General features: G+C 37.2%; 1 protein-coding gene across 1 annotated transcript in view; it reads left to right on the forward strand.

Annotated features, from left to right (window-relative positions):
- The window catches only part of sdccag8 (SHH signaling and ciliogenesis regulator sdccag8), a 49,831-nt gene extending 24,310 nt beyond the window's left edge, over positions 1–25,521 (forward strand). The window contains exons 15-17 of the mRNA XM_079842272.1: positions 3,401–3,509; positions 11,645–11,776; positions 25,155–25,521. Coding sequence (XP_079698398.1) covers positions 3,401–3,509; positions 11,645–11,776; positions 25,155–25,338 — 425 coding nt within the window. The 3' untranslated portion in view covers positions 25,339–25,521. The remainder of the gene's footprint in view (positions 1–3,400; positions 3,510–11,644; positions 11,777–25,154) is intronic.
- The last annotated feature ends 758 nt before the right edge of the window (positions 25,522–26,279 follow it).

A 26,279-nucleotide genomic window follows, 5' to 3' on the forward strand; every position in this document is an offset into this window, starting at 1 on the left:
TTTTTGTCCTGCTTCCCCCCGTCCCTATCTCTCTATCTCTAAACGGATTGATTTTAGTAGTTAAGACAGAATTGCCTCTAGATGATACCACTTGTTTTTGTTTTTTTTAACTGCCCTGTTTGTTTAGAGTCCAGTTTGTTTCTTTTATCCTGCTTTGTGTGTGGTGTCTCTGTGGCCTGCACATGCCCAGCTAGTTTCAAAGCGCAGCAACGCAGTAGGATTCTTTTGGTTAACTTTCAACAGCTTCGGAACTTTTTTAACTTGATGAAAACTAAATTTAATGAATACCACAATCCTACTTTCCTGCTTTCTGTCCATCTCATTTTCTATTAATATCTCACATTCTCTTTGTATACTGTTGCTCAGATATATACACACATTATACTAGACCAAATGTGAGACCACAATAAAAATTTTGATTTTTAAATAGAATTGGAAATAAGACCATTTTAGGGTTTGAAAAAAAATCTAAGAAAGTAACTTTATGAGATACAATTTCTAGGTCGTTATTCAAAGAAGTAAATGTGTGACATTAATCATGTGACTGTACAGATGTTTTTCTATTGAAGCATGCTCTTTGGATTATCTCAAATCATGTTTGAAAATCATATAAAGCAAGGCGGATTATGCGGCGTAAGGTTAAAGAAGAGAACATCTTGATCCTTTTCAGTTTGCCTATCAAATCGATAGGGGCACTGATGATGCTACCCTTACTGTGGTGCATCATGTTTTAAAACATCTGGAGGGTTCCAAGGCTTATGCCAGGTTGTTCTTTCTTGATTTGAGCTCTGCTTTTAATACCGTGCAGCCACACCTCATGCTCTCCAAACTAAAAAATATGGCTGTTAATCCATATAGCATCAAATGGTTCCATGCATTTCTTACTGGTAGGACTCAACAAGTTAAAATCAAGCAGACTCTCTCTGAGTGTAGGTCCATTAGTATTGGTGTTCCCCAGGGTTGTGTATGTTCACCACTCTTATTTACACTGTACACCAATGAATACAGGTGTCACCATCCTGGGAATATTGTTGTAAAATTCTCAGATGATACTGCCATTCTTCGATTTTTGTATAAGGATGAGGACATTGAACATTATACCACAGAGATTGCTAACTTTGTTACATGGAGTAAAAAACACAGTCTTGTGATTAACGTTAAAAAAGCAGAGGAAATTATTTTTGATTCCAAATTAGTAGGCAACAATAAATGCTCCGACTGTTTGGAGTTGCTCAGAGGGTCAGGTTGCTGATTTATCATGCTTGTACTGAATCTATCATACTGTATGGTATAACGGTCTGGTTCGGTATTATAACAGTTACTCTTAGATCTCAGTTGAACCGGTTGGTGAGTATAGCAATGAAAGGGGTTGGTCTGGGGGTTTATCCCAATCTACAGTCCATATTCAACAAAGTTATTTTTAAACAGGCAAAGAAAATTACTTTGGACCCTTCTCATGTGCTGCATCCAGAATTCGAACAACTTCCATCAGGTCGACGTTTTTGCACTCCAAGGTTCAGATACAACCGTTATAAGAATTCCTTTGTTCCTCTGGCTACGAGGTTGTTAAACTCTAGTTCAAAGAACAAAACTGTGTGATCATGTATTGGTGTGGGTATCTTGTTATGCAGCTTACCTGTATTGCCCAAAATAATTTCCCCTTAAAGGGACAAATAAAGTTTGAGTATAAGTATATCACTATACACTCACCTAAAGGATTATTAGGAACACCATACTAATACTGTGTTTGACCCCCTTTCGCCTTCAGAACTGCCTTAATTCTACGTGGCATTGATTCAACAAGGTGCTGAAAGCATTCTTTAGAAATGTTGGCCCATATTGATAGGATAGCATCTTGCAGTTGATGGAGATTTGTGGGATGCACATCCAGGGCACGAAGCTCCCGTTCCACTACATCCCAAAGATGCTCTATTGGGTTGAGATCTGGTGACTGTGGGGGCCATTTTAGTAAAGTGAACTCATTGTCATGTTCAAGAAACCAATTTGAAATGATTCGAGCTTTGTGACATGGTGCATTTTCCTGCTGGAAGTAGCCATCAGAGGATGGGTACATGGTGGTCATAAAGGGATGGACATGGTCAGAAACAATGCTCAGGTAGGCCGTGGCATTTAAACAATGCCCAATTGGCACTAAGGGGCCTAAAGTGTGCCAAGAAAACACCACCACCAGCCTGCACAGTGGTAACAAGGCATGATGGATCCATGTTCTCATTCTATTTATGCCAAATTCTGTTTATGCCAAAACGTCTCAACAGAAATCGAGACTCATCAGACCAGGCAAAATTTTTCCAGTCTTCAACTGTCCAATTTTGGTGAGCTTGTGCAAATTGTAGCCTCTTTTTCCTATTTGTAGTGGAGATGAGTGGTACCCGGTGGGGTCTTCTGCTCTTGTAGCCCATCCGCCTCAAGGTTGTGTGTGTTGTGGCTTCACAAATGCTTTGCTGCATACCTCGGTTGTAACGAGTGGTTATTTCAGTCAAAGTTGCTCTTCTATCAGCTTGAATCAGTCGGCCCATTCTCCTCTTACCTCTAGCATCAACAAGGCATTTTCGCCCACAGGACTGCCGCATACTGGATGTTTTTCTCTTTTCACACCATTCTTTGTAAACCCTAGAAATGGTTGTGCGTGAAAATCCCAGTAACTGAGCAGATTGTGAAATACTCAGACCGGCCCGTCTGGCACCAACAACCATGCCACGCTCAAAATTGCTTAAATCACCTTTCTTTCCCATTCTGACATTCAGTTTGGAGTTCAGGAGATTGTCTTGACCAGGACCACACCCCTAAATGCATTGAAGCAACTGCCATGTGATTGGTTTATTAGATAATTGCATTAATGAGAAATTGAACAGGTGTTCCTAATAATCCTTTAGGTGAGTGTATATGTATATAAATATGATATTTATAATAATTTGTTAAATGACAACATTAATATAAATTAAAACATTCAAATAACTAATATATTAAAATGGAAGCATTTTAAGTAATGGTTTGGTTATAGAAATTTGGACCCCACTGTAGAACATTATCATTGTAAGTGTTTCCTCATTACATTTGAAAATATTTTTTAAGTCATCAATGAAAATCCAAATGTAAGAATAATTGAAAAGACAGCACTTTACAAAACTGAAGCACATATCAAAGACTAATCAAAACTTTCTGTTTTTAGTGGCAGATTATCATATGTCCATCACTTTCAAACCACTTTCTGAATTTGACACACGACCCATAACAGTATTTATTGTGATAAAACATAAAACAACAACATAAAGCAACATAAAACACTCATAGTGTTTTATGTTGCTCTACCTGTGTTATGTATTTTAGCACATTGTATGTGTTTTCTATGTTAACGAGTTAATACTTTATATGTTCACAGTTGGAGAAACAGATGCGCTGCTGAGTGCTCAGAACAACCTGATTGGGAAACTAAAGGAGGAGTGTCAGACACTTGGGGCAAAGCTGGAGGAACTGGCCCAGAGCAGCAGGCATGTAGCACTTTCAGTCCTTTAAGATTATTTATACCGTCGTATTCATTTTTTCATTCATTACAAACTCAAACCCAACGTAAAAATCAACAAAAAAATGAACCCAGTCAAGTTCAGGCCAGGTTGTTTCCAGGGTTCCTATGGTCACGGAAAGGCAAGTTGTTGAGTTTTAAAATGTTTTTATATATTGTCTTACATTGCTCAGCTTTGAAATATTTCATCGACTAGACATTTCTAGTTCATAAAGGCTAAAGCAGTCATCAAAAATGGGTAAAGAAGTGTAAATTCACTGGTCTAAAAATGTCCATGTTCAGGGCTTCTTTGGTCATGACTCTCACGTCTAGCATATCTAGAGCTGAACTAAACATAGTGCTCAGTGTAACTGTGCTATTCCTTGCAGTGAAATCAGTGAAAATCAGTTTCCATGTTTGAAATGCAGATTGCCTGACATCGTCTTCTCAACTGTTTGATCTTGTTGACGCTTTGTGAATTGTGTATCTTCGCGGAGTCCGACTTTCAGCGCAGAGCCACTCGCGGTGTGTTATCCAGAGCGTGGCATCCTTTCCGTGCCATACTGCTCTAGTCTGTGCCCCAGTAAGGGAGCTGTCACTGTACCCTGGCACACGCCAGCCTGTCCTCCGCGCAGGCTTTGCTCTCTGCCCATCACATGTGCCTCTCACCTCAGGCCTCTGGGGTAGTCAGCTGTTAAAACAGTGTAAAGCGCATTACTCACATCGCAGCTTGCAATCTGCCATGGTCAGTCAGCCCAGCTTGGGAAGGTACAGGCCACTGCTGCTCGCCCTCCCCCTTCCGCCCGCACGCTGAACTCAAGAAGACCTCTGAAGAAGATGGATACAGCGCATCTTCTTGGCGTATTTGTGATCGTACTGTAGTTTTACAGTTGCTGTTGACAGATAAAAACTCACATGGGTAGTTGACAAATGCCAGTCAGTGTTCTGCAGTGTGACATATTTTACTTTATTCTTTTATAATTATTATACATGCAGTTTTTGTGAACTCATATTTTGAGTCGACCTCATATTTTTATGACCTGATGGAATAGCTCTACTTCTAAAAGTTAATGTCACACTATAGGACTATTTAAGTGAACCACAAAGAAGCACAAAAGGTGAAGAAAAGCTGTATTTCTGCAAAACCAGGTGAATGAAATGAGTATAAAAGGTTAAAACAAACAAGGATGTGCTGTTGACACACAGTAAAGGGATAATGTTCGCATTGCCTCAGGGTCAGGGATTATTTTATGATAACATCTTGCAACTATACTATGTTATCACATTTATTACAAAAAAATAACACCAATAAATAAATTGCCATGAAATATTGATTTGAGTTAGATTTAATTTGTTCACTAAAATGTAACGGTAACACTTTACAAGTAAGGTTACATTTGTTAGCATTAGTCAATTACAGTTAACATGAACTAATGATGTAAAATACTTATCTTATTTTAGTTAAAATTAATGTTAGCATTTACTAATACATTATTAAACTCAAATGTTGTATCTGTTAATATTATTTAATGGACCTGTACTAATATGAAGTAACATTGAACAGTTGTATTTTTATTAACTAACGTTAACAAAGATTAAGAAATGCTGTAACAAATGCATTGCTCAATTGTAGTTACTGTTAGTTAATGCATTAAATAATGTTAACTAATGGGACCTTATTGTAAAGTGTTACCAATTTAACCTCAAAGTTACAGTCTAAAGTTTATGTACATGCTAATCATCAACTGACGACATACAGAATCTCAGCACAGTCTAGTGTTAATGCAAAATATATTTAATGCAGACAGGTTTGTAAAAGTTTCATTGCTTTTTTTTATGCAGTATGTTTAAAAAAACTAAAACAAATAATATGTTAAATAATTAGAGCCGTGTGGACTGTGTATATATATATATACTGACACACTTGATTCATTTCCCTCTACTGATCTCCCTGTCCTGTTGTTTTATATCCGGTGATAGTGTGGCCTTCTGTTCAGTGTTGTGCTTTAAACCTATAGGCAGATGAGCACGCAGCACGCTGGCGACTAGGTTCATTCTGCATAAGACTCAGATGAAGGTTGCTCTCGTGTCTAATGCAGCACATCCAAGCGAGTTGTAGTGGTGGATTTAATTACTTGTATCTTTAACAGTTTGATCAAACACGACCCATTAGAATGTCTGCTGTTGACTTATATGAGCACATTAAACAAGTTTACACATTAAATCAAAGATCTGTTTTTGGGAGTTGATGTCTTCCGTGTAGGCTCTTTAACTTTGGAGAGCGGAGTGTTTACAGTGCTAATGGAGTTGACTTGGCAGGGCTATACCTAATGGCAGAGTGCTCAGGTGTTTCTGGAGCAATGAGAGTGAGTGCGGTCTTGTTAAGAAAAAAAGCCTAAGTAACTGTCATTTGAGCAAAGTGATTAGTTCAAGTTCAAATCTGGCTGTGACCCATTCAGTGATCCCCACCCAACTAACGTCATCACTATTTCCCCTTTTGTGTGTACTGATTTTCTTCTCTTTCTTCCTTATTGTTCTGTCTTAAAATTGTATTGGCAACAAAAACTGTAAATCGCAGAGACCTCAAACTCAGCAGGATAGTCCCAATTGTGCACTACTACTCAGGTGCACAGGCACACAACGGTCCAACACTAGGTGGCGCTATAATAAGAATCTTTGGAACTCTGAGGGCTTCAAACATTTCCCCCCAGAATCCTCGATTCAAGCCCTACAACAGTAAATCTTTTCGCCATTTTGGATTTTTAAAAACCTACTTTTTTTTTATTTATTTTTTTACTTCTCCTAGGCTGTTTGTCCGATCTTCACCAAAATTGGCAGACAGCAGCTAGGGAAGGCAGCTGGAAAAAAGATCAAAGCATTACAAATATATAATTTAGTTCATTGTTCAGGCAATGCCCATTTTTATAAGCTGACCTACTTGACACAAAAAGACGAGAAGACTTCAGGAATTCTGAGGATGCACACAAGTTTCGTGAAATTCTGCTAATAGCGGGCGCTACAACTAAAAACAATTTTAACTCCGCAACAGTACAATTCAAGTTGAAAATTAGTATGCATCTTCTTTGGTAGACGTCCTAACAAATCCGCTAATATGAATTGGAATTCATAAACAAGTACAAAAAACTAAACAAAAGAACATGGCCACCTGAAGCCAATCAAATTTCAGTGGCTAATAACATCACATATAAATAAGTGGTGGGCCGTTATCGGTGTTACGTGCTACCTTAACGTGAGACTCTTATCGGGCAATAAAAAAAATATCGCCGTTAATCTATTCTCAAAGTTGGGTTGGGAGCTGGGTCTATACTACGCAAGCTATGATGACTTTCACCTTGATATTTTAGCGCTGATGTATACCTAGCCGAATTGCACTGTAGGGGGCGTGAAAACGAGTCTTCGAACCTGTGTGTATGCCTACTAGTGTTGTCAAAAATATCCATATTTCGATATGTATCTATACTGAAATATCTGAAATGATATGATACTCATTTTCATGCTCTCCTCTCCGACCGACAGCGAGTTGACACGCATCCGCCTCCTCTCATTCAGTCCGATTAACCCTGTGAACATGGCGAATGGGTGTTCTGCTGGATTTTTCCTCATAACAGCGTGTTAGTATGGGTGTGACTGGTCTGAATTTCGCGTGGGGTTGCACAGAGCGTTAATTCTACTAATTCCCGCAGATTTCGCGCTCGCATCTGAAGCGCACACACACATACCGTAATAAAGCTGCCTCTGACATACAAGTGCAAAAATGAGTTCCTTTTTCCATCTTATTAATGGTCAAATACACTCGTAAACACAGTCGTAACCAGCTCACAGGAACAGTGTTTGGGATCCATGCGTGCCATCAGGTCTTAAAGGGACAGAAGTTATTTATTATTCAAACTACAAAAAGACAAACAATCACTTACGAGCACACATATTTTGAATGCCTTCGGCAGAATTCAAATGAGCCATTTGGCATAGAAATGGGAATAGATTAATTTTTTTAATCTAGATTAATATCACTGTAATCTTGGAATTAATCTAGATTAAAAAAAATAATCTATGCCCACCACTAATATAAATATAAACCTACCATTACAAAAATTACCATTATGTAAAATATTTTTTACATTGTGTGTAAATTAATATGTTTACCAAATTTTGTGAAAATAGGCCTCAAGGTGGCGATACAATAAGCAACTTTATGTTTAAAGGGGCACTTTAGCACTGGGAAGATGAATGTGTAATTAAACTGTGTCATTTATGTAGTAGAAATGTGAAAATATTTTTGAATTTGGTGCCTTCTAGACTGAGAAAAGACAGAAAATGTATTTTTGTCTCATCTGGATGAAAGACAACAACTCCCAGAATGCACTTGCTTCGCTGCCCTACGAGGCCACTCCCAAAGCCACGGCTATTGGTTATCTCTTGCCCACCGCCCCCAACGTCGTTTTGATATTCATAGTAATAAAATAATTTTGTTCAGTTAGAGAATAGACACTCAAAAACTGAATGTGTCTTTTCAATAAAGTGTGAGTGAGCCGAACGAAAGTCACGTCACAGACGCAGCAGGAGTCAGATTTCATTCATCATTCTCGGCCCGTGTCCAGTCTGGCACGTTATCAGATCGCATATGGAAGCTAAACTTTCATAGGATTTCATTGAAAAGTTGAAACACTCACTTTGCTCTGTACCGCTCCGTTATAAATGCCCGAGCCGAGCGGCAGCGGGCGTGCACATTTGCATTTTGTGAGTGAGATCCCACCCTGGTTTGCGGGTTGAAAACGTACGGAACTAGCTCCTGTAGTCTCTAGCTTCTGGCCAAAAATCCTCAGATGACGCAAAATGACGATATTTGCGTCATCAGAGGATTTTTTCCAGAAATAAAATGCATAATTCTCTCATCTCAGGGGGATATGAGGGGGGAAAGTACCATAATTCAAAAATACTACAGAGTTTCTACTGATACAAAGCGTAATGCTAAATCACTGAAGTAACCCTTTAAGCTAATAACTCCGCAAACTTGCGTGACAGAATCAAAATTTGTGTTTCTTCTGAATCCTCGGTTTAAGTCTTTTTTTTTTAAGTCAAGTAGTTTTTATGATTATCTAGAAACTTTAGCCACCATACTAATTGGTAAAAAAAAAAAAATTAACTCCTTGGTCGTTTGTCAGACCTTCACCACACATCATTCTTGCACAAAGTTATCAAAAGAATCTTAATTTAAACCACTTAGATACAGTTTTATTGTCCCGTTATGACTATTATGCCTATATCTTGTGCGAACAAAGTCCAAACTTCTCAAAACTTTGTGCATATGGACAACAAAACATGCTTAGTTTCATGAATTTATGATGCTCGGGAAGCTAAACGATCAGCCATTTAAAGGGGTGGTAAAACACATTCTTTTGAAGGCTTGACTGTGTTTGTGGGGTGCACTGTAACATGTGTTCATGCTTCGTTTGAAAAAAAAGTGCCTTATTTTTCATATATTTGACCTTTTTTCTACACTGCTCTGTCCCTCCTTGTAAAACGGTCTGATGCTTTCCGGGTTGTATGAAGCCAATCCCTCAAAAATACGCGATGGGCTCAGATTGGTTAGCTGGCCCAGTGTGTTGTGATTCGCTAACCGCCTAGTGCACGTTTGTCGGAAACGTCACGCCCCTTACCTTTACCGGAGGCTGTGCTTTGGTCAGTATAAGAAACAACGGCGTCAATAAAACCACACCAATCTGAGCCCGAATCAGACCCAGAACATTTGAGTGAAGATGATCGAGCAGAACCTGTTCAGTCCTCAAGAGTAAAGACTGCAGATCTATAATCGCTACTGAATGGCACTTTAACTTTTGTATTTTTAGAACGATTATAGCCAAATATCTGCGCAAGAACTAACCCAAAACGAACACTAAGCACTGGCTTTAACTAGTAAGTTAGCCAAATCACACACAGAACCATGTTTAGCATGCCTGTAGATAAACAATACATAAAAGCTCTAATCAAAGAATTATTATTTACACTAATGTCAGGTTCGCTGTTGAGATTTTAACGTTAGTGTTTGTAACATTAGGTGTTCGTCGGATAACGTTAAGTATGAATGAGCATTTAACAGACTGGTTTGCAGAACAGCGTTGTCATCTTTTTACTTCCTTGCTACAACCTATTACAGGAAAACACATCGATGAAAAATAAATCAGACTTACAGGTTGTGGCCCGTAAACAGCTTCTGTTTGTAAATCCAGCTTTCAGGACAAGCCGTGGTGCATATCCTGTATTGAACTCGCGAAGTTTGTGGAAGTTGTCCTCCGTAAAATGTGCAGCGCGCGCGTCGTGCATCCACGCACCGGCAGTGTTTTTTTCACACAGCTGACGTTGTGCAAATCCGGCATTGAAATCGCGAAGACGGTGGATGTTTTCCTCCGTAAGATGTGCTGCAGGGAGCCCTGCGCACGCCTGTTCCCCGCTGTCTCATACACACACGTGCAACATGCTGTATGTTAAACGCTCTGCAACGCACCCCCGTCCCAAGGAAGGCTGAACAGAGCAAGTACCCCAGACCTGCAATCCGGATGAAAATAACAGCGTTTCCTTGGCATCGCGGCAACAACACTCCAGCCTAACTATACCACAACAGCGCCGCGATACAAAATGGCCTCACCCCCCCCTTATTTAATCTTCTAGGAGGAGGGGTTTATGTAAATATTGAGCCTGGTGATGTCACCAACCCTGGAGGAATGTCTGTAGTCGCCTACTGGCCGTTTGCTGTAGTTCTTAGAAACTGATTTCTTTAAAAGCAAATATCTCCCTTTGCTTTAAACTTTGAACGTTGTAACTTTGCAGATGTTGTTTATGCTCAAGCAGCAACATTACACGCTAGCTAAAGTTAGAATAGTGAAATCGTGGTTTACCACCCCTTTAAAATGCAAGATGAAGGCTGTGATATTTATGTTGTCCACTAGAGGATAAGGAATCTTTTAAGCCTAATGCTTTTTTGTCAGTTTCCATCCCTTTGAATGGAAATAAATGCATTGATCTAGTTTATTTGTATAGCTGGTGTACTGACACAATAGAGAAATCTGTGAAATGCTTATAGATCATTAAATGTTTATTTAACTTTGAATATACAACATATTTTTATAAAACGTATTGAAAACATATTTTTCAATTTGCCAGACATGATTAAATATAATTTTGTCCATTTAAAATGGAGAGACAAATTTATTTGTCTTTTTTAAGATAATATATATTATAACATTTCTACAAAGAAACGTATTTATTGTTGTGGTATGAATAATAAAAGAAACGCTTGTGTGTTAAACTGCAAGCATAAGGTTATAAGGCAACAAATATTATAGAAATATTTTATAAAAATGAAAATATATTTAAGATAAATGCTTCAGGTAAATAAGATTTTGAATTGCAAATGATATCCTCTCATTTATTTGAAATCGTCCTGTGGCATCCTATGGCAAACGATTCATCTAAATTTAAATGTTGAATATGAGTCCAGTTACACCACATGTTATGATCACATACAACAGTAAACAACAGTAAACATTTTTATACAGGGGTGTTTTTACTTCTCTAACAGTAACAGTAAGAGGAGTGATTGCTTTTGAAAGTCAGTTGCTGCTTCTGACACCTGTGTGTTGATGTATCTCGTTTCGTCAAACCCTTACTTTCAGTCAAGATGGACTTTGCTGTAAAAAGCTCATCACAAGATACATTTCAATTGGATTATGAATCATCCAGATGAGCTATTGGACCCCGATGATTGCTGCTTGAAGCTATATTTTCCTTTACTTTCTTTACTCTCTTTTCAAAAAAAGTGGAAAAACAAACGAATGAAGAAAAAAAATTCTCTGCTACTTCCCGATAGGCCCTCGTACATGCTGAATTGAAATATGGGAGTGAATCCTGAATTTATCATATTAAAATATTTATATCGGCCGATAAAATTAAGATCCATATGTTTTTGTAAAACGTGCTGTTTTGTTTATGCTCTGCAAGTTTTACTGGTCTCAATGATCTAATGTCAGTTCAAGTATTATTAGAGTTAATTAGAGAAATGTGGATTATAAAACTTAAGCGTGTGTTTGTGTGTGTGTGTGTGTGTAGAGCGGAGATAGAGCAGTTGTCTCTGGAGAGAGAGCACCTGCAGCAGAGCGCTGAGAAACTGCGAGGTCGCTGCGAGGAGATGGAGGAGCAGTGTGTGCAGCATGGCAGGATGCACCAGCGCATGAAGCAAAGGTACGCACACCTGCAGCACTGACCTCAAGTCCTGCTCGCTTTAGTGTCACATGTACAGTCCCTATAGGAGCTTGTCTAGTGTATAAAACCAAGGCTTCACTACTTTTGAAAACCAACAGTAATTAGGGGTGTGAATCTTTGGGGTGTCAGTGAATCAATTTTTAATCATGATTCACAGCTTTTCAATTACGTTTCGATTCAGAAACATTTTAAGATTCAGGACGTGTTCACACTGCACATTGTTCAGGTTTGTTAACATCAGATTTCGTGTGTTTTTATTCTGTTCTGACTACAAAAAACAATCCGATTTTAGTTGGATACGTTAATAAAAAAAATCAGATTTTTGCTGCCTGTCTGAACAAAACCATCAAAGACTGATGGGAGGCATGAAAAAGAATCACAAACTAGATCAAGGCCAATGAATTAGTATAAAAATAATGAACAAAACAGATCGAAATACACTGTTCAGAAGCTTGGTGTTCGTAAGATTTTGTAATGTTTTTGAAATAAGTCTCTAATGCTCACCAAGGATGAGATCAAAAATACAGTAAAAACAGTAATATTGTGAAAACTTATTGCAATTTAAAATAACAGATTTCTATTTTAATATATTTTAAAAAGCCATTTATTCCTGTGATGCAAAGCTGATTTCTTTTAGCAGCCATTACTTCAGTTTTCAGTGTCACATGATCCTTCAGAAATCATTCTAACATGCTGATTTGGTGCTTAAATAACATGTTTTATTATAATTAATGTTGAAAACCGTTGTGCTGCTTACTATTTTGTGCAAACTGATACTTTTTTTCAGGATTTTTTGATGAATAGAATGTTTAAAAACAGCCTTTAAATAGAAAGCGTTTGTAACATTATAAATGTCTTTACTGCTCAGTTTAATGGTTACTTGCTGAATAAAAGCATTCATTTTTTAAGAGCTAATATTACTGACCGTGAGGTCAGCCTGAACATTTGATGTTGTTCATCAGGAATTACATTTTGTAGAGTTAAACAAAGCTGGCTCTTCAAGAAGCCATTGATTGGATTTGCAGGCTGTAGCTTTGTAACCTCTCAATATGTCTATAATATTAACTGGAATCAGATACTGGCTTTTTTACATCTGATACATGTGAGCAGTGCACTCGTAACACTTCAGACTGCGTGTGTGCGTGTTTCAGGCAGGGGCACATGTGGCCACTGAGTGTAGGGTTGAGGGGCGTCTGGCACACCGCCCGAGCCAGCATGTGGGCGAGTGAGTGAGTGTGGGTGTATCCACAGTACCTCCAGCCTGAACTGAGCTTCTGCTGGGAGCACAACATCCTTCTGTTTCCTCCACAACTTTACATATTAGCGAATATCCACCTCCTCGAACCAGAAAGAAGCAGATACAGAGAAAAGTTACGTTTCCACTGCCGCCCCGTAATGAAAAGCATGTTGTTTTTAGATAGTTGTGCAGTGTGGGCATGTAAGTGAGCTTTCCTCACATAACTGGAGCTGTTAAAATGGTTTGTCACCTTTGCAATTACGCAACATTTCTCACAAGAGCTCACAGACCGAGCACAGAGGTGAGATGGAGCGATTAGAAAGAATCTATATGTGTGAAATATATATAGTTATGTTTACCATAGAAGATATGTGAAAACAGCATTTTTATTTGACTTATGTACAAGCTAGAGACGTTTTTTTGCATGAGATCTTTTTTGTTGTGCTTTTCTTTTCTTTTTTTATGTTATAGATTATCTTTTGAGAAGAATTCAAAACAAAGATAAAGTTTCAAATGTGCAAGAGGGCAAATAAAACTATGTAATGTCCTGACCAAAATAGAGAAAAATCAATTTGTGAGAGTTTACCGCATCGCATCGCACCCTTCCTTTCTCGCTGTTTTCATGCTTTGGTTATTGCATCGCTGACACACACATTTCTCCTGCTGTTGGTATGTAAGACAGAAGGTGCCGGAGCCAAACTTCAGCCCTCGGCTCTGAGTAAGAGACTGAGAGGTCTGGTCCCTCCCGCGTCTTCAGTGCCCCGGGTGTCTCTGCTCTGTAGGGCACTTCACCCCGCCGCCCGTGGGTTAAGGTGTACGTGTTAATAAGTTGGTGCAAATGGCTTCGGCATACATGCAAATAGCCGGGGCCCCACCTCAGATATTCTTGATCGGGCGCACAATCTGTGCTGCGAAGAGCTGCAACAGCGTGGCACGCATGAAACATTTGGAAAATCAGCTTGATTTATTTTTACCATTCGAGCCAACGCCAAGCAACACAGGGGTTTTCGGCACACAATGTTTCACTCCTGCAAGTTATTTATTTATTTTCCACGTGGTATTCGCATATTTTCTGCCTAGAGATTAGGGCCAGTGATATATGAAAGGCTTGAGTGTTGGCCAACTATTGTGCGTAATAGCCTCGGCTTTATGGAGAACATCAATAATACATATGCGTATCAATCCTATTTTTATTTCATAAATGCAATCTGGGCATCGCTTCACTGCTGTGTAAAATGGTTGACGTTAGTGTGGAATAAGGCATTTTGGGATGTAGTAATCATAGTTTTTATATATACACACATACAAATACAAAGTTGTTATTTTTGAGTGTATTGATGAAGAATGTAATTAGAAAGGATTTTGTAAATAATGGAAGAATACTGTTATTACTGTTCTTATAATTATATTTTAATTGAAATTTAGGGCAGAATAAGCAGAAATTTCAACTTATATCTAGCTTTAATCAAATAAACGTATCTAATAAGCTAGTTGAGCCATACTCAGATATGCCTTTAGTATTAAATGTAGTATTAATGTTGTTATTATTATTATTCATATAGGCTGCACAACATGTATTGTGAATTCTTCTTACTGCTTAACTTGTGCTTTGAAAGTAGATGCATTTGTGGGTGACAAACATTATATAAATAGGCAGGGGCCCATGGAAATAATAGGGATTTTTTTCTTTAACTTTTTCATTTGTATAATGACATTTCAAAATTAATTTCAGAAAGCATTAATGGGTATTTAACATGAAAAGCTTTTAGTAAGACGCAGCACGCTATACTGAGGCTAATATTATAATGCATTCTGCTCTTATATTACTTGAGATGCATACATACTTTTTGTGGTTTTTAGAATTTACTCACACTGCAGAACTGTTAAGGAACTAGTTATTATAGGTTATTAAAAAAACACTAGTTACAGCGCCTTAAACATCTACTTATACATTCAAAGTAATTATTTTTTTAATCTGTTGTTTTCCAGATACCCTGCTATAGAATCATTTTGAGCTGGCTTGATATCTGATTATTTGTCCAAAATTTCACCTGCTCCGAGTCCCTCCTCACACAAGCTCCTCAAACGTTCTCTCATCTCCACTCAGCCCCACAAACACGCATCTGCCAATGAGCGTCTTTACCAATTATCACTCCCTCTCACCAACACACGCAGAAGCAAGCACGCTCCTGTTCCTTAAAGGAGTGTTGTAGCGTATACGCAGATGTGTGCCTAAATCTACAGGCTTCTGTCAGCCATATGGCCGCATAAAGAAAGATGGTAGTGGCGTGTGGATGTGCGCGGAGGGGTGCGTGGATGGAGTGCCATGTGTAGCGGTAGCTGGAGCGCTGCTGAAAAGGCTGGAGGAGATGGTGCAATGGAACAAATGTCCGCCTGCGCCGGGGCCGAGAACAGCCGCGCTGCTGCCGGGGAGATGGCTGGGCCTCGGGCGAGGGCTGCTTCATCTGGTTCCCTGCCACCCACCCCCGCTGCACACCCCATCATTCTCTTACACACACACAAACGGACCCGCGATTAAGACTGTGTGTGTGTGTGTGTGTGGCACTTTTCCTGAAAGCAGAAAAGCTTAGTAAACTTTTGACTTGCAAATGAAGTTGGCAAGGAGTTAAGGGGATGGCATGTGTGATGTGGATGATGCTTGTCACTGTTTCTTTAGCATCCATATGCTGATCTTTGTCTTTTCTGGGTCAGATGTACGTTTAGCATTTTTTTTTTATCAGTCCTTCAAATCAAACAAGAGTCTTGTTTATAATAATAGTGCTTCAAGTGGCTTTATTTAAAAGACAACCGATTACAACCTTTGCTGACAGACCCAATAGGCCAAAGATTATAATAGAGTATGTGGAGCATATTATATCTTTCCAGCTTCTCCTAAGTCGTTTATGTTTGATATTGTTGAACTGTATATTCTAAAGCAGAACTGATCAACAGTTCAAAACCTCTAACCTAAGTATTACATTTTAACAGGCAACTCAAACCTCAAATCTACACACATGAATGAAGCCCCAAATGGTGCCACTTGGTAGCACAGAGGTGTGTTATGGACCCCTTTCTCATTTCTGTGTTTGGAACTTTAGCAGGGTAAACGTATATAGTGGAGACCATAGCAGATATTATTTTTGCTTTCCCATTTGAGAAAGATGGATTATGACAGAAAAGAGAACAATGTCAGAGCAGCTGTAATAGAAACCCTCTCATAGACGTGTTAAAAAAAGAAGAATAAAATTAAAATGTTCATTATTGTGGAACCACTGCTGGCATTATCTTCAGAGTATATCAGGAGAATTATATTATTTAATCTCTCTTTTATCCTGTTGATCATAATCAGCATCATCATCATACAGTACCGTTGAAAATTTGGGGTCGGAAAGAGTTTATGCTTTTGAAAGATGTCTCTTATGCTCACTAAGGTTGCATTTATTTAATCAAAAATACAGTAAAAACGAATATTTTGAAATATTATTACAATTTTAAATAAATTTCTTCTATTTTCATATATTTAAAAATATATATAATTTTTCAAATACATGCAGCATCATTACTCCTCTTCATGATCTTCATGATCCAGAAATCATTCTAATATGCTGATTTGGTGCCCAATAATTATGTTTTATTATTATTAATGTTAATGTTGAAAACAGTTGTGCTGCTTAATATTTTTTGGGAACTGCATGATATATTTTTTTAACATTTATTTGAAAAAAAAAATAGTTTATAACATTTATAAATTGCTTTACTGTCACTTTTGATCAATCAAATGTGTATTTGCTGAATAAAAGTATTAATTTCTTTAAAAAAAATCAGATTTCTGATTACTGACTTCAAGCTTTTGAACAGCAGTGTACAGTAAGAACCTCAAACTAATCCTACAGTGACATTTGCATTTTCAGAAGCATGCATAACTTTCTGGACTCAGTGATTATTGATCTGTTAATAATCAGTGATTACTCTGATAACACTTTCAGTAGATACCTCTGAGACATTAAATTCAAATGATGCTCTATATTTCAAAGTAATTGTGTAACATCACACATATTTGCACTTTTCGTTTTGCAGCTAGGGGGCAGCAGGGAGCCTCTTCACCCTAATATCCCTCTTTCCTCTACCCTTTCTGGGCCAGCTGGCCCACACTGCTGGGGGCAACAGCTCCATGGCCTGCTGACAGAGCCTTGTGGAGCGGTGGCTCTACTGCTCCTGCTTACGCGGGTGCTGGGCACATCCCAAGGCATGCGAACTGTAAAACGCTTCGTGGTGCATCCAAGCGCTTCCTATTCAGCACTAAGACCCCATTTATAACATCAAAAAGTGCTCACTTAGCTTCTTTCACAAGCCCTGTATGTAGTTTTCGCAAGGAAGTCCAAGCTGATGGTGGTAACAAACTTTATGATGTTTGTAGGGAACGGACATCACATATGTTGTATAGCTGAATGTAAATGTTTTTATGTTTTTCGCATCTTTGAACAGCAGATTCTTGTTGTAGCATGGAGTCTAGTAGATCAAAACTTTTAACTATGGTGTTAATGTCCATAACATTGTGTAGTGTTTAAGACGAACATAATTTTAAAGTTAAAACAGAGAATGCAAGAGAAGTGCTGCACGGGGTGTGAATTCCTTATCTCGGTGCTCTTTGGATATAAGGAATGGTTCAACCCAAAAAATAAAGAATTTCCAAGGCACTCGAATGGTGTTGAAAAAGTTAAAAAGCCTTTAATTCATTATGGCTTATTCTTTTAAAAACAGGTGTCACCCTGATGAAGCCGCAACGCGTAGGTGTACTTGTCACCTGTTTTTAAAAGAATAAGTCATGATGAATTAAAGGCTTTTTAACTTTTTCTACACCATTCGAGTGCCTTGGAAATTCCTTATAATTTTAAAGTTATTTTAATTCAAAAGTCACAACATTTATTTAGTTTTTATTCAGTGTTATATATATATATTTTTTTGCTTTTCTATTCTTTCAAATATTTTTCATAACATAACTGTTGACAACAATGGGCAAAATGTTCATATATGAGAAATATATATAAGAACCTAGTAAATAATATTAATATATATAAAAAAAAAAGATGTAAATCAGACAAACTAATTTAAAGTAAAAAAATGTATAAGTAAAAAGTTAATAATAATGTTTGTATAAATAATTATAATAGTAAATATACATAATAAAAATAAGGCAAAAAAAAGAATAAAATACAAACAACGGCTTAGCCAACTTAAACTGTCTCCTATAGGCTAATAATAGTCATGTTCCTGATATGGATTTTTTTATTTTTATGGATTAATGGTTTATTAGATGATGCCAGTGTCATTTAGCATCGTTTAGGAGTGTTTTACAGCATCTTTTAGGAGAAGAATGCTGCACTTTTGGGACAACCTATCTGGATATGGTTAGATGGACTATCTTTAGATGGAAAGTATTCATAGCAATTCATAGGGAATGACTAGGAGCCGTTCTGGGTCAAATCATATGGCTCTGTTGTCTTCACATTTATTCACTGGCCACACTAGTAACCTCTGCAATCCAGTCTGGAGCTGCACAAGCCAAATAAGTAAGATGAAAAGATCATCCTCATTATCACTTAGTTACACTTAATTTTCAGTGCGAGTTCCTTATTCTAAAACCTTAATTTTAGTTATAAAAAAGATCTGATTATAAACGACAATGTCATGTAACATTTATTGTCCTATAATTGATCTAGTTTAAGCATCAGTTTTTTTTGTTTTGTTTGTTTGTTAACATTTATATTTTAAAACCGTGTCATATCTACATACGGACCAAGCTCAGTTCTGTAAATAAAAACCCAGATAGAGGGATACTGGCGAGTCTATCAGGATCCAAGGCCTGCGGTTAGTGGAGCTGTGTTTGGCCCTGGCAGTGCAGGAGGGTTTATGGAGGAGTGAGGGACTGCGTCCTCGCTGCCGCTGACAGGCCTGTTTTAACTAGGCAAGCCAAGACAGATTGCATATATTCTATACTGCTTATCCTTCCTCCAAGCCTCGCATACCCCTTCCCGCCGCTATCTGCAGCATGCTGCTGGTGGGAGCCTCGTAAATTCACTGGATTTAGTGATTTGTCGTTCCATTTGTTGAGATCTTTTTCTATTGGTTTGTTTGTGCATTGAAGGAACTAAACCTGCCTCATTTGTTCTGATATGCTGTACTAAGTAACTGCTATTGTTGCTGTTTTTGTGAGCCCTGTTCTCATTAGAATATCCTAAAAGAGATAAATGGTTTTTATTTGTGTAGCACTGTTTTTCCACACATTTTTAAATAATTAGCTAAGATTTAAATAATTTTAGTCTAAAACAATTTGCAAACGAAATGACTGGCAGGGGTTATATATTTATATTATATGAATATATATACATACAGTATCACCAGATTCTTTTGTTTATGTCAGCTATGATTTAAGAAAGACAAAATGTTTTGTCTTTTCGCAAGAGCTGAGAGTATTCATTGCTTCTTGCCAATTCATTTGGCCAACGCTAAACAGATGCTAAGCACTGAACATCACTCACAAAAATCACAAACCCTGAGGCCACAGCAGGCCACACGAGCAGAGGAACTTCAGTCCAGTCCATCAGCTGTACAGGTGGCAGCACTGCAGGCCACTCGCGCTCCCGTACCGTTTATTATACAAACTCACAGAACGCCTTGGCACCTGCAGATAACTCACTAAAAACAGCTTTTACATGGTAAAGAATTGTGATTAGTATTTTTTTTCTTTCCCTTTTATCATCTAACAAAAAAAAACCATATAAGTAAAGCTTTTTTTTCTGTTTTATAAACTCATGGGTATCTGAGGCATACTGTCCATTAGTGTTGTAGTACTCGAGACCGGTCTTAAGACCATGTTTTTTTCGTCTCGGTCTCGGTAGTGACCAAGTCTCAACCACATTTGTACTCAGTCTCTTAGAGGACTCTGGATTTTGTTTCAAGACCAGTCAAAATCACAACTATGAGGATATCACTAAATTACGGGTGCATTGTCTGATTCATTTGTTAACATCATTACTGTGATTGGATGTAAAACTTACTGCGTTAGATGATTTATTTGTTGTGCCGGTTCAGAGTCACCAAAATTAATACAAATGGTCACAAATTTCAAGATATTGTTGCAAAAAAAGTAATTGTACGAGATCTGGATTTTTATATTATAATGTGATATAATTAAGCAGCATCACAAGAGCAAGAGAGCTGTTTTCAGAAATTTGAGCCTGACTGCAAACATGATATTGCTTTTATACAAACATTCAATAATAGTAAAAAAACATTATTTATGCATCATTTGCAATTTACCAATTCAGATGCATTTTTTCTACCACCACTGCAGAGCAAAGATGAATTTTGTTGTTAATTATATCATTTCCTAATTATATTTATTGATTAAAAAGAAGTAATTTCTCAGGCGGTGATGTGGATCTTTATGAATTTAATGACTGCTAGTCTGTTCTTGGTCTTGAATCGGTCTCGCCCTGCTGTGGGGTCTTGTTCTCAACCCCTCAAAGTCTTGGTCTTGTCTTGGTCTCTACACACGTTGGTCTTGGTCTCGGATTACTTGGTCTTGACTACAACACTACTGTCCGTTACCACAGAAACTGATTTTGATTTGCCCACAGAGCTAAAGCTGTTTATTTACCAGAATAGTCCTTTATGGTAGTGGATGAGGAAGTGGAGTAAAGCAGAAATTTCCACCTATCATTTGAGTCTCGATGCAAATGTTTTTTTTTTTTTTTTTTTTTTTACCAATTCTGTCTTGAGCCGCCAACCCAGACCTAGACTATTGTTTTGTTTTTAGTTTTATTTCATTGAACTAACTAGCTAACTACTGGACTGTTGTTTTAGTCAATGACACTTATGTAGAACAGTGGTTTAATGTATGTTTTAAAGAAATTAACTTTTATTCATCAAGGATGCATTAAAGACATTTATAATGTTACTAAATATTTCTATTTCAAATAAATGATGCTTGAACTTTCAATTTCTCAAAGAATCCTGAAACATTCCTTGATGATAAGAATTTTTGTGAGCAGCAAATCAGCACATTAGAATGATTTCTGAAGGATCATGTGACAGTGAAGACTGGAATAATGGTGCTGAAAATTCAGCTTTGCCACCACACTTATAAATTGCATTTTTAAAAATATTACAATAGAAAACGGTGTTTTAAATAATAATAATATTTCAGAATATTACTATTCTTACTGTATTTTTTTTTATAAAAAAATAAAATAAAGCTTTGGTGACTAAAAATCTTACCAACCCCAAACTTGTGAACGATGAGTGTAGGTTTAATATAATGTGGGAATTGTTCTGTTATAATTATTCATAACACCATTTTTTTATTAAAACCATTCAAATTACTGACCACTTAAATCCTTCATGGACCACTAGTGGTCCTCAGATTGAACAGTTTGTTTGAGAACCTCAACTTCAAGATATTGCATATATATATATTTGCTTTAAAAAGTAAAACCCATGTTCTCTGAACTTATCAGCGTTTTATAAATATGTAAATGACCAATACAGTTACCTGACCACTCTTTTTTCTCAGCGCATCAGCAGTCGGGTTAGCCGTGTCTGTGTGTTGTGCTGGCTTCAGTTAGCCTGGGAGCCAGCAGATGGTGTCCTTTCTCCAGGGTCAGCGGGGAAGCTCGACTCTCCCTTAAAACCCTTCTCCAGCTCTCTCAGTAGCGGGCAGAGGCAGCAGTGTCCAGGCCGGGCCAGCTCAGCCCAGCTCCATGCACTAAGCTGTATTAAAAACCTAATTAAGTTGCGTGCCAGTAAATGGAGGGAGGTTATTGGATTTGCAGCCTTAGCTGCTGGACAGCCTTCTAATTTAATCAGACTCCCGTTGTGAGTCCAGCTTCAGAGATGACTACGGGAGTTTTCTCTCTTCTTCTTTTTTCTTTGGGATGGTTTATGAGAGTCAAACGCAAACTAACACGGCCCTGAACAAGGGCACGGGTCGTGCGCATTGGACGGATTCGAGACTCTTCCCTCAGTGGCTGTAAAGCAGATACATATGGGGGAGATTGAGAGGCGTTTGACATTTGCTGATTAAGGGTGGTGTGATTGTATAATAGGTTAATGCAGCATGTCTGTCTCCAGAGGTGCAAAGGTGCTGCAGATGGCTTGTGTGTGAGGCGAGGGAATTAGCTGCTGAATTACACAACCTGCTTTAAATGCTTCAGGATGCATGACATTATACTGGCTGAGGCCACAGAGCTGATTCTACAGGACTCATTCAACACACTGACACTCTCAGCATAAAAGAGCAAACATTGTTTTTAGATTCAGCAAGAAATATTCATTCTTTCTCTTGAATATGTAGTGACATTATGTCAGGGTTATAATTTGATTTTGCTGAAACATGAAGAGGTATTAAGAGTAATTCAAGTTGTCCCAAACTGTTTGAATTTTTTTCTTCAGCTGAAAACCTGTAAAATATTTTGAAGAATGTCGGTAAACGAACAGTTAATGGGCTCCATTGACTTCCATAGTATTTATGATATAAGGCCATCAACTTTTAGGTTACCGACATTCTTCAAAATATTTTAATATTAATATTTTAATATTATTAGACCCATACACTACCATTAGTATTTTTTTTTTTTAAATTACGAAAAGTTTGGAGTCGCTACGATTTTTTAAATGTTTTTGAAAGAAGTCTCTTATGATACAAAAATACAGTAAAAACTGTGATATTGTGAAATAGAAAATAAAATTAAAATAACTGTTGTCAGTTTGAATACATTTTAAAATGTAATTTATTCCCGTAATGCAAAGATGAATTTTCAGCATCATTAATCCAGTCTTCAGTCACATGATCCTTCAGAAATTATTCTAATATGCTGATTTGGTGCTCAAGAAACATTTCTTATTATTATCAATGCTAAAATCAGTTGTGCTGCTTAATATTTTTAAGTGTCTTTACTGTCACTTTTGATCAATTTAATGCATCCTTGCTGAATAAAAATGTTAATTTCTTTATTTTAAAAAATGTACTGACCCTTTGAACGGGAGCACTGTATATTACAATTTAGTAACATTTAACATTTGTCATTTTAGTTTTAATTTTTACTCTTTTTAAATAGATTTAATTATTTTCTAATGGGGTGAGGGCTGTAAAGTCATGTATTTGGATCTATAAGCTCACTGGAGTCATAGATGTCAAAGTCATATACATTATACAACTCATATGTCATATACAGTAAGTCACATAGAGTTTATGCATGTTCTCTTTGAGTGATTAGGGTGTGTTTTTCTAGCTACATATTAATAATTATTATCAGTATCCAACAATAAACTCATGCATTTCGAGAAGAAAAGAAAACCCTGTGTCAAAAAAGCAGATGGTCCACTAACAGAGCAAACGGGTTTACAAATAATGGAGATGTTCTTGCGGCTCTCATTTCTTAAGTTTTTCTTATTTTGGTAAACAAAAGCAGATGAATGGTACTTTGTGAAAGACCTGAAGAGCAGCGAAATTTGTGGATAAAGTTTTGAATTAGTGCACTAATACAGAAGAACATTTGGAGCTAAGTAGTGTGTGGAGGAGGTTAGGGCCAGTGTCAGAGCGCTGCCAGACTCTGGAGGTGGGCGGCAGCAGTGGCGCCAGCTCCCTACACAGCAGGGCCTGAGCATGGGACAGGATGCCCACCACAGCCCTGTGATCAGCCCTGTCCAGCTCACGCCAGGAAGGCCAGCAGAGAAATCAAAGGAAAGAAAGAGGATGAGGGCGAGGGAGACAAAAGAACAGCGCTCGAGAAAGTAAAAGAGACTGAGGCCTGAGGACAGGAACAAGCTGTCTAGTGCAGTCAGGAGAACTATTCTGCTCACACTGCCAAATAAGATGGGATTTAAGGAATCAGAGGTGAATGACAATTATTGGGAAAGGCAGAAACACTGTTTCATCAGACACAGAGAAAAAGAAAAGCCTTTAAAAATGGCTCTGGCACTAGAGAAGCTGGAAGCCCATGTTCGCCATCATCACTTCTGTTGGAATCCTGTACAGGTGCACAAGACATACTAAACTGTGTAACATGTATGTCATTTTATATTAAAATAAACCTTAGGGTAGCATAGTTCTTTTCTGACAGGAATGAAAATGAGGTTGTGAGGGATATGAGTACAGTGTGTTCAATGGATTTTACTTTTGTTTAACAACATACTGATTGTCCAGCTGATGTAACATCTTTCCCAAAGACTTTCAGTAAAACAGTTGTGACTTTTAGACCACGAAATCAACACTGTCACAAAAAAAGTGTGTTTTTGGTTGTGAGGGAAAGATAACCTTGTTCAGCTTCCCAAATAACCCAGCGTTACGGAAACGCAGTTTGTTTTTCCGGAGCAGCAACAGAGTTCTGCAAATGTGTTTGTTTGTTCCCGGTCATGAGTCGAAACCGCAGGCGGTGAGTGAAACTGCATCAAATGTCTGTGTTTTGTTGGCAATTGCAGACACGAACGTATAGTGAATCGAAAGTTATCCAGGGATAATGCCATGATGTATTGTGTGTGTGTGTGTGTGTGCTTGTGACTCTTTAGCTCTGCCCACTGCACGTCTCCACGACCTCGGCTGGGTATCTGCCTTTTATAAATCTGATAAAACTAAAGACTCTTCGGAGATATGAAGGCTGCAATACCAGTTTCTGCCAATCTCATGTTAATCTTGAGTGCCTGTAGCTACTCAAAATGAACATGAGATTGGCAGAAACTGTGTGTTATGTACCCTTTAAGGTCTGTACTTGCCCGACCCCTAGCTGAATGTGGACAGAGTAAGCCATTCATAGGTTGTACGAGTGACTTTATAGTCCTTTATGGAACATGAATAGCTCCAGTTTTTAATTTTTATGTATGCAAAAAAAAAAAGAGATTTCTAATACATTTCTATTTTTATGTTTTACAAGGCAACATCATAAACAATGAAAAAAGAATGGATGAATTTTCATTTTGGGGTGCAAACTTATAAGTTAATGATAATCTGTTAAATATTCACTTTGTGAAAAATGACATGCTGTTGGAAAAGCTTTGTGAATCTCAGTATGGTAGAGTGCTAACTCAGATGGAGGTTTGTTTCATCTGTCGGTGTTTTGTCAGACTGCAGCAGCTGGACCAGCACTGTCAGGCCAGCTCTCAGCAGGTGCTGCAGCTCCTCAGCAGACAGAAGCAGCTCATGCAGGAGCGCCAGCAGCTCGCGCAGGACATGCACAACCTACAAAACCTGCAAGTCCAGGTCAGTCTCTGCTGTAGAACTTCCTGTAACTTAAAACCGGATTATTAACCTTTTGAAGGTATTTGAAACTGCTTTAACTGCTCTACAACCAGTCACCAAAAATATTGTTCCCCTTATTGTTGATGAAATTATAATGAATATATTTTAATCTACATATGATGTGTAAGTAGGCTACTTTACAAATAATATGTCGTTTTTCAGACATGCTGAGCCACGAAGATGCAGGTTCAAAACAATCCATTTCATATCTTGATCACTTTCTTTTGTCATCATAATAATTTATCTGTCTTTTTTCCCTTTATTATTATTATTAACTTATTGTATAACATATGTTTATAATTTCTGGTTGTATTAAATATTTTTGTTATTTATTTTTTCTCTCTCTCTTTTTATGTTTTATGCCTAATAACATCTGGCAAAGAAAATGAGCTTTAGGCTAACTTGAGTACTTGAGTTTACATTCATTAATGTTGATTAATGTACACTGTCCCTTTTTGAAATAAATAGACAAAAAATATTCATTTCTTGTCATCTTTACACTATGTCTTAAAGGCAGTGTAGAAAATTCAAAAACTACACACACAAAAACCCAGCATGGAAGATAAAATATGGTGCTAAAGCTCAAAATAAGGTCAGCATTGAAAACATCATAACAATTCTGCAATATCACAGTTGTTCTCCTTCATTGTGTGTGTGTGTATATATATATATATATATATATATATATATATATATATATATATATATATATATATATATATATATATATATATATATATATATATATATATATATATATATATATATATATATATATATATATATATATATATATATATATATATATATATATATATATATATATATATATATATATATATATATATATATATATATATATATATATATATATATATATATATATATATATATATATATATATATATATATATATATATATATATATATATATATATATATATATATAT

This window comes from Gobio gobio, assembly GCF_949357685.1.
Source record: "Gobio gobio genome assembly, chromosome: 18".
In the NCBI taxonomy this organism is placed as follows: Eukaryota; Metazoa; Chordata; class Actinopteri; order Cypriniformes; family Gobionidae; genus Gobio; species Gobio gobio.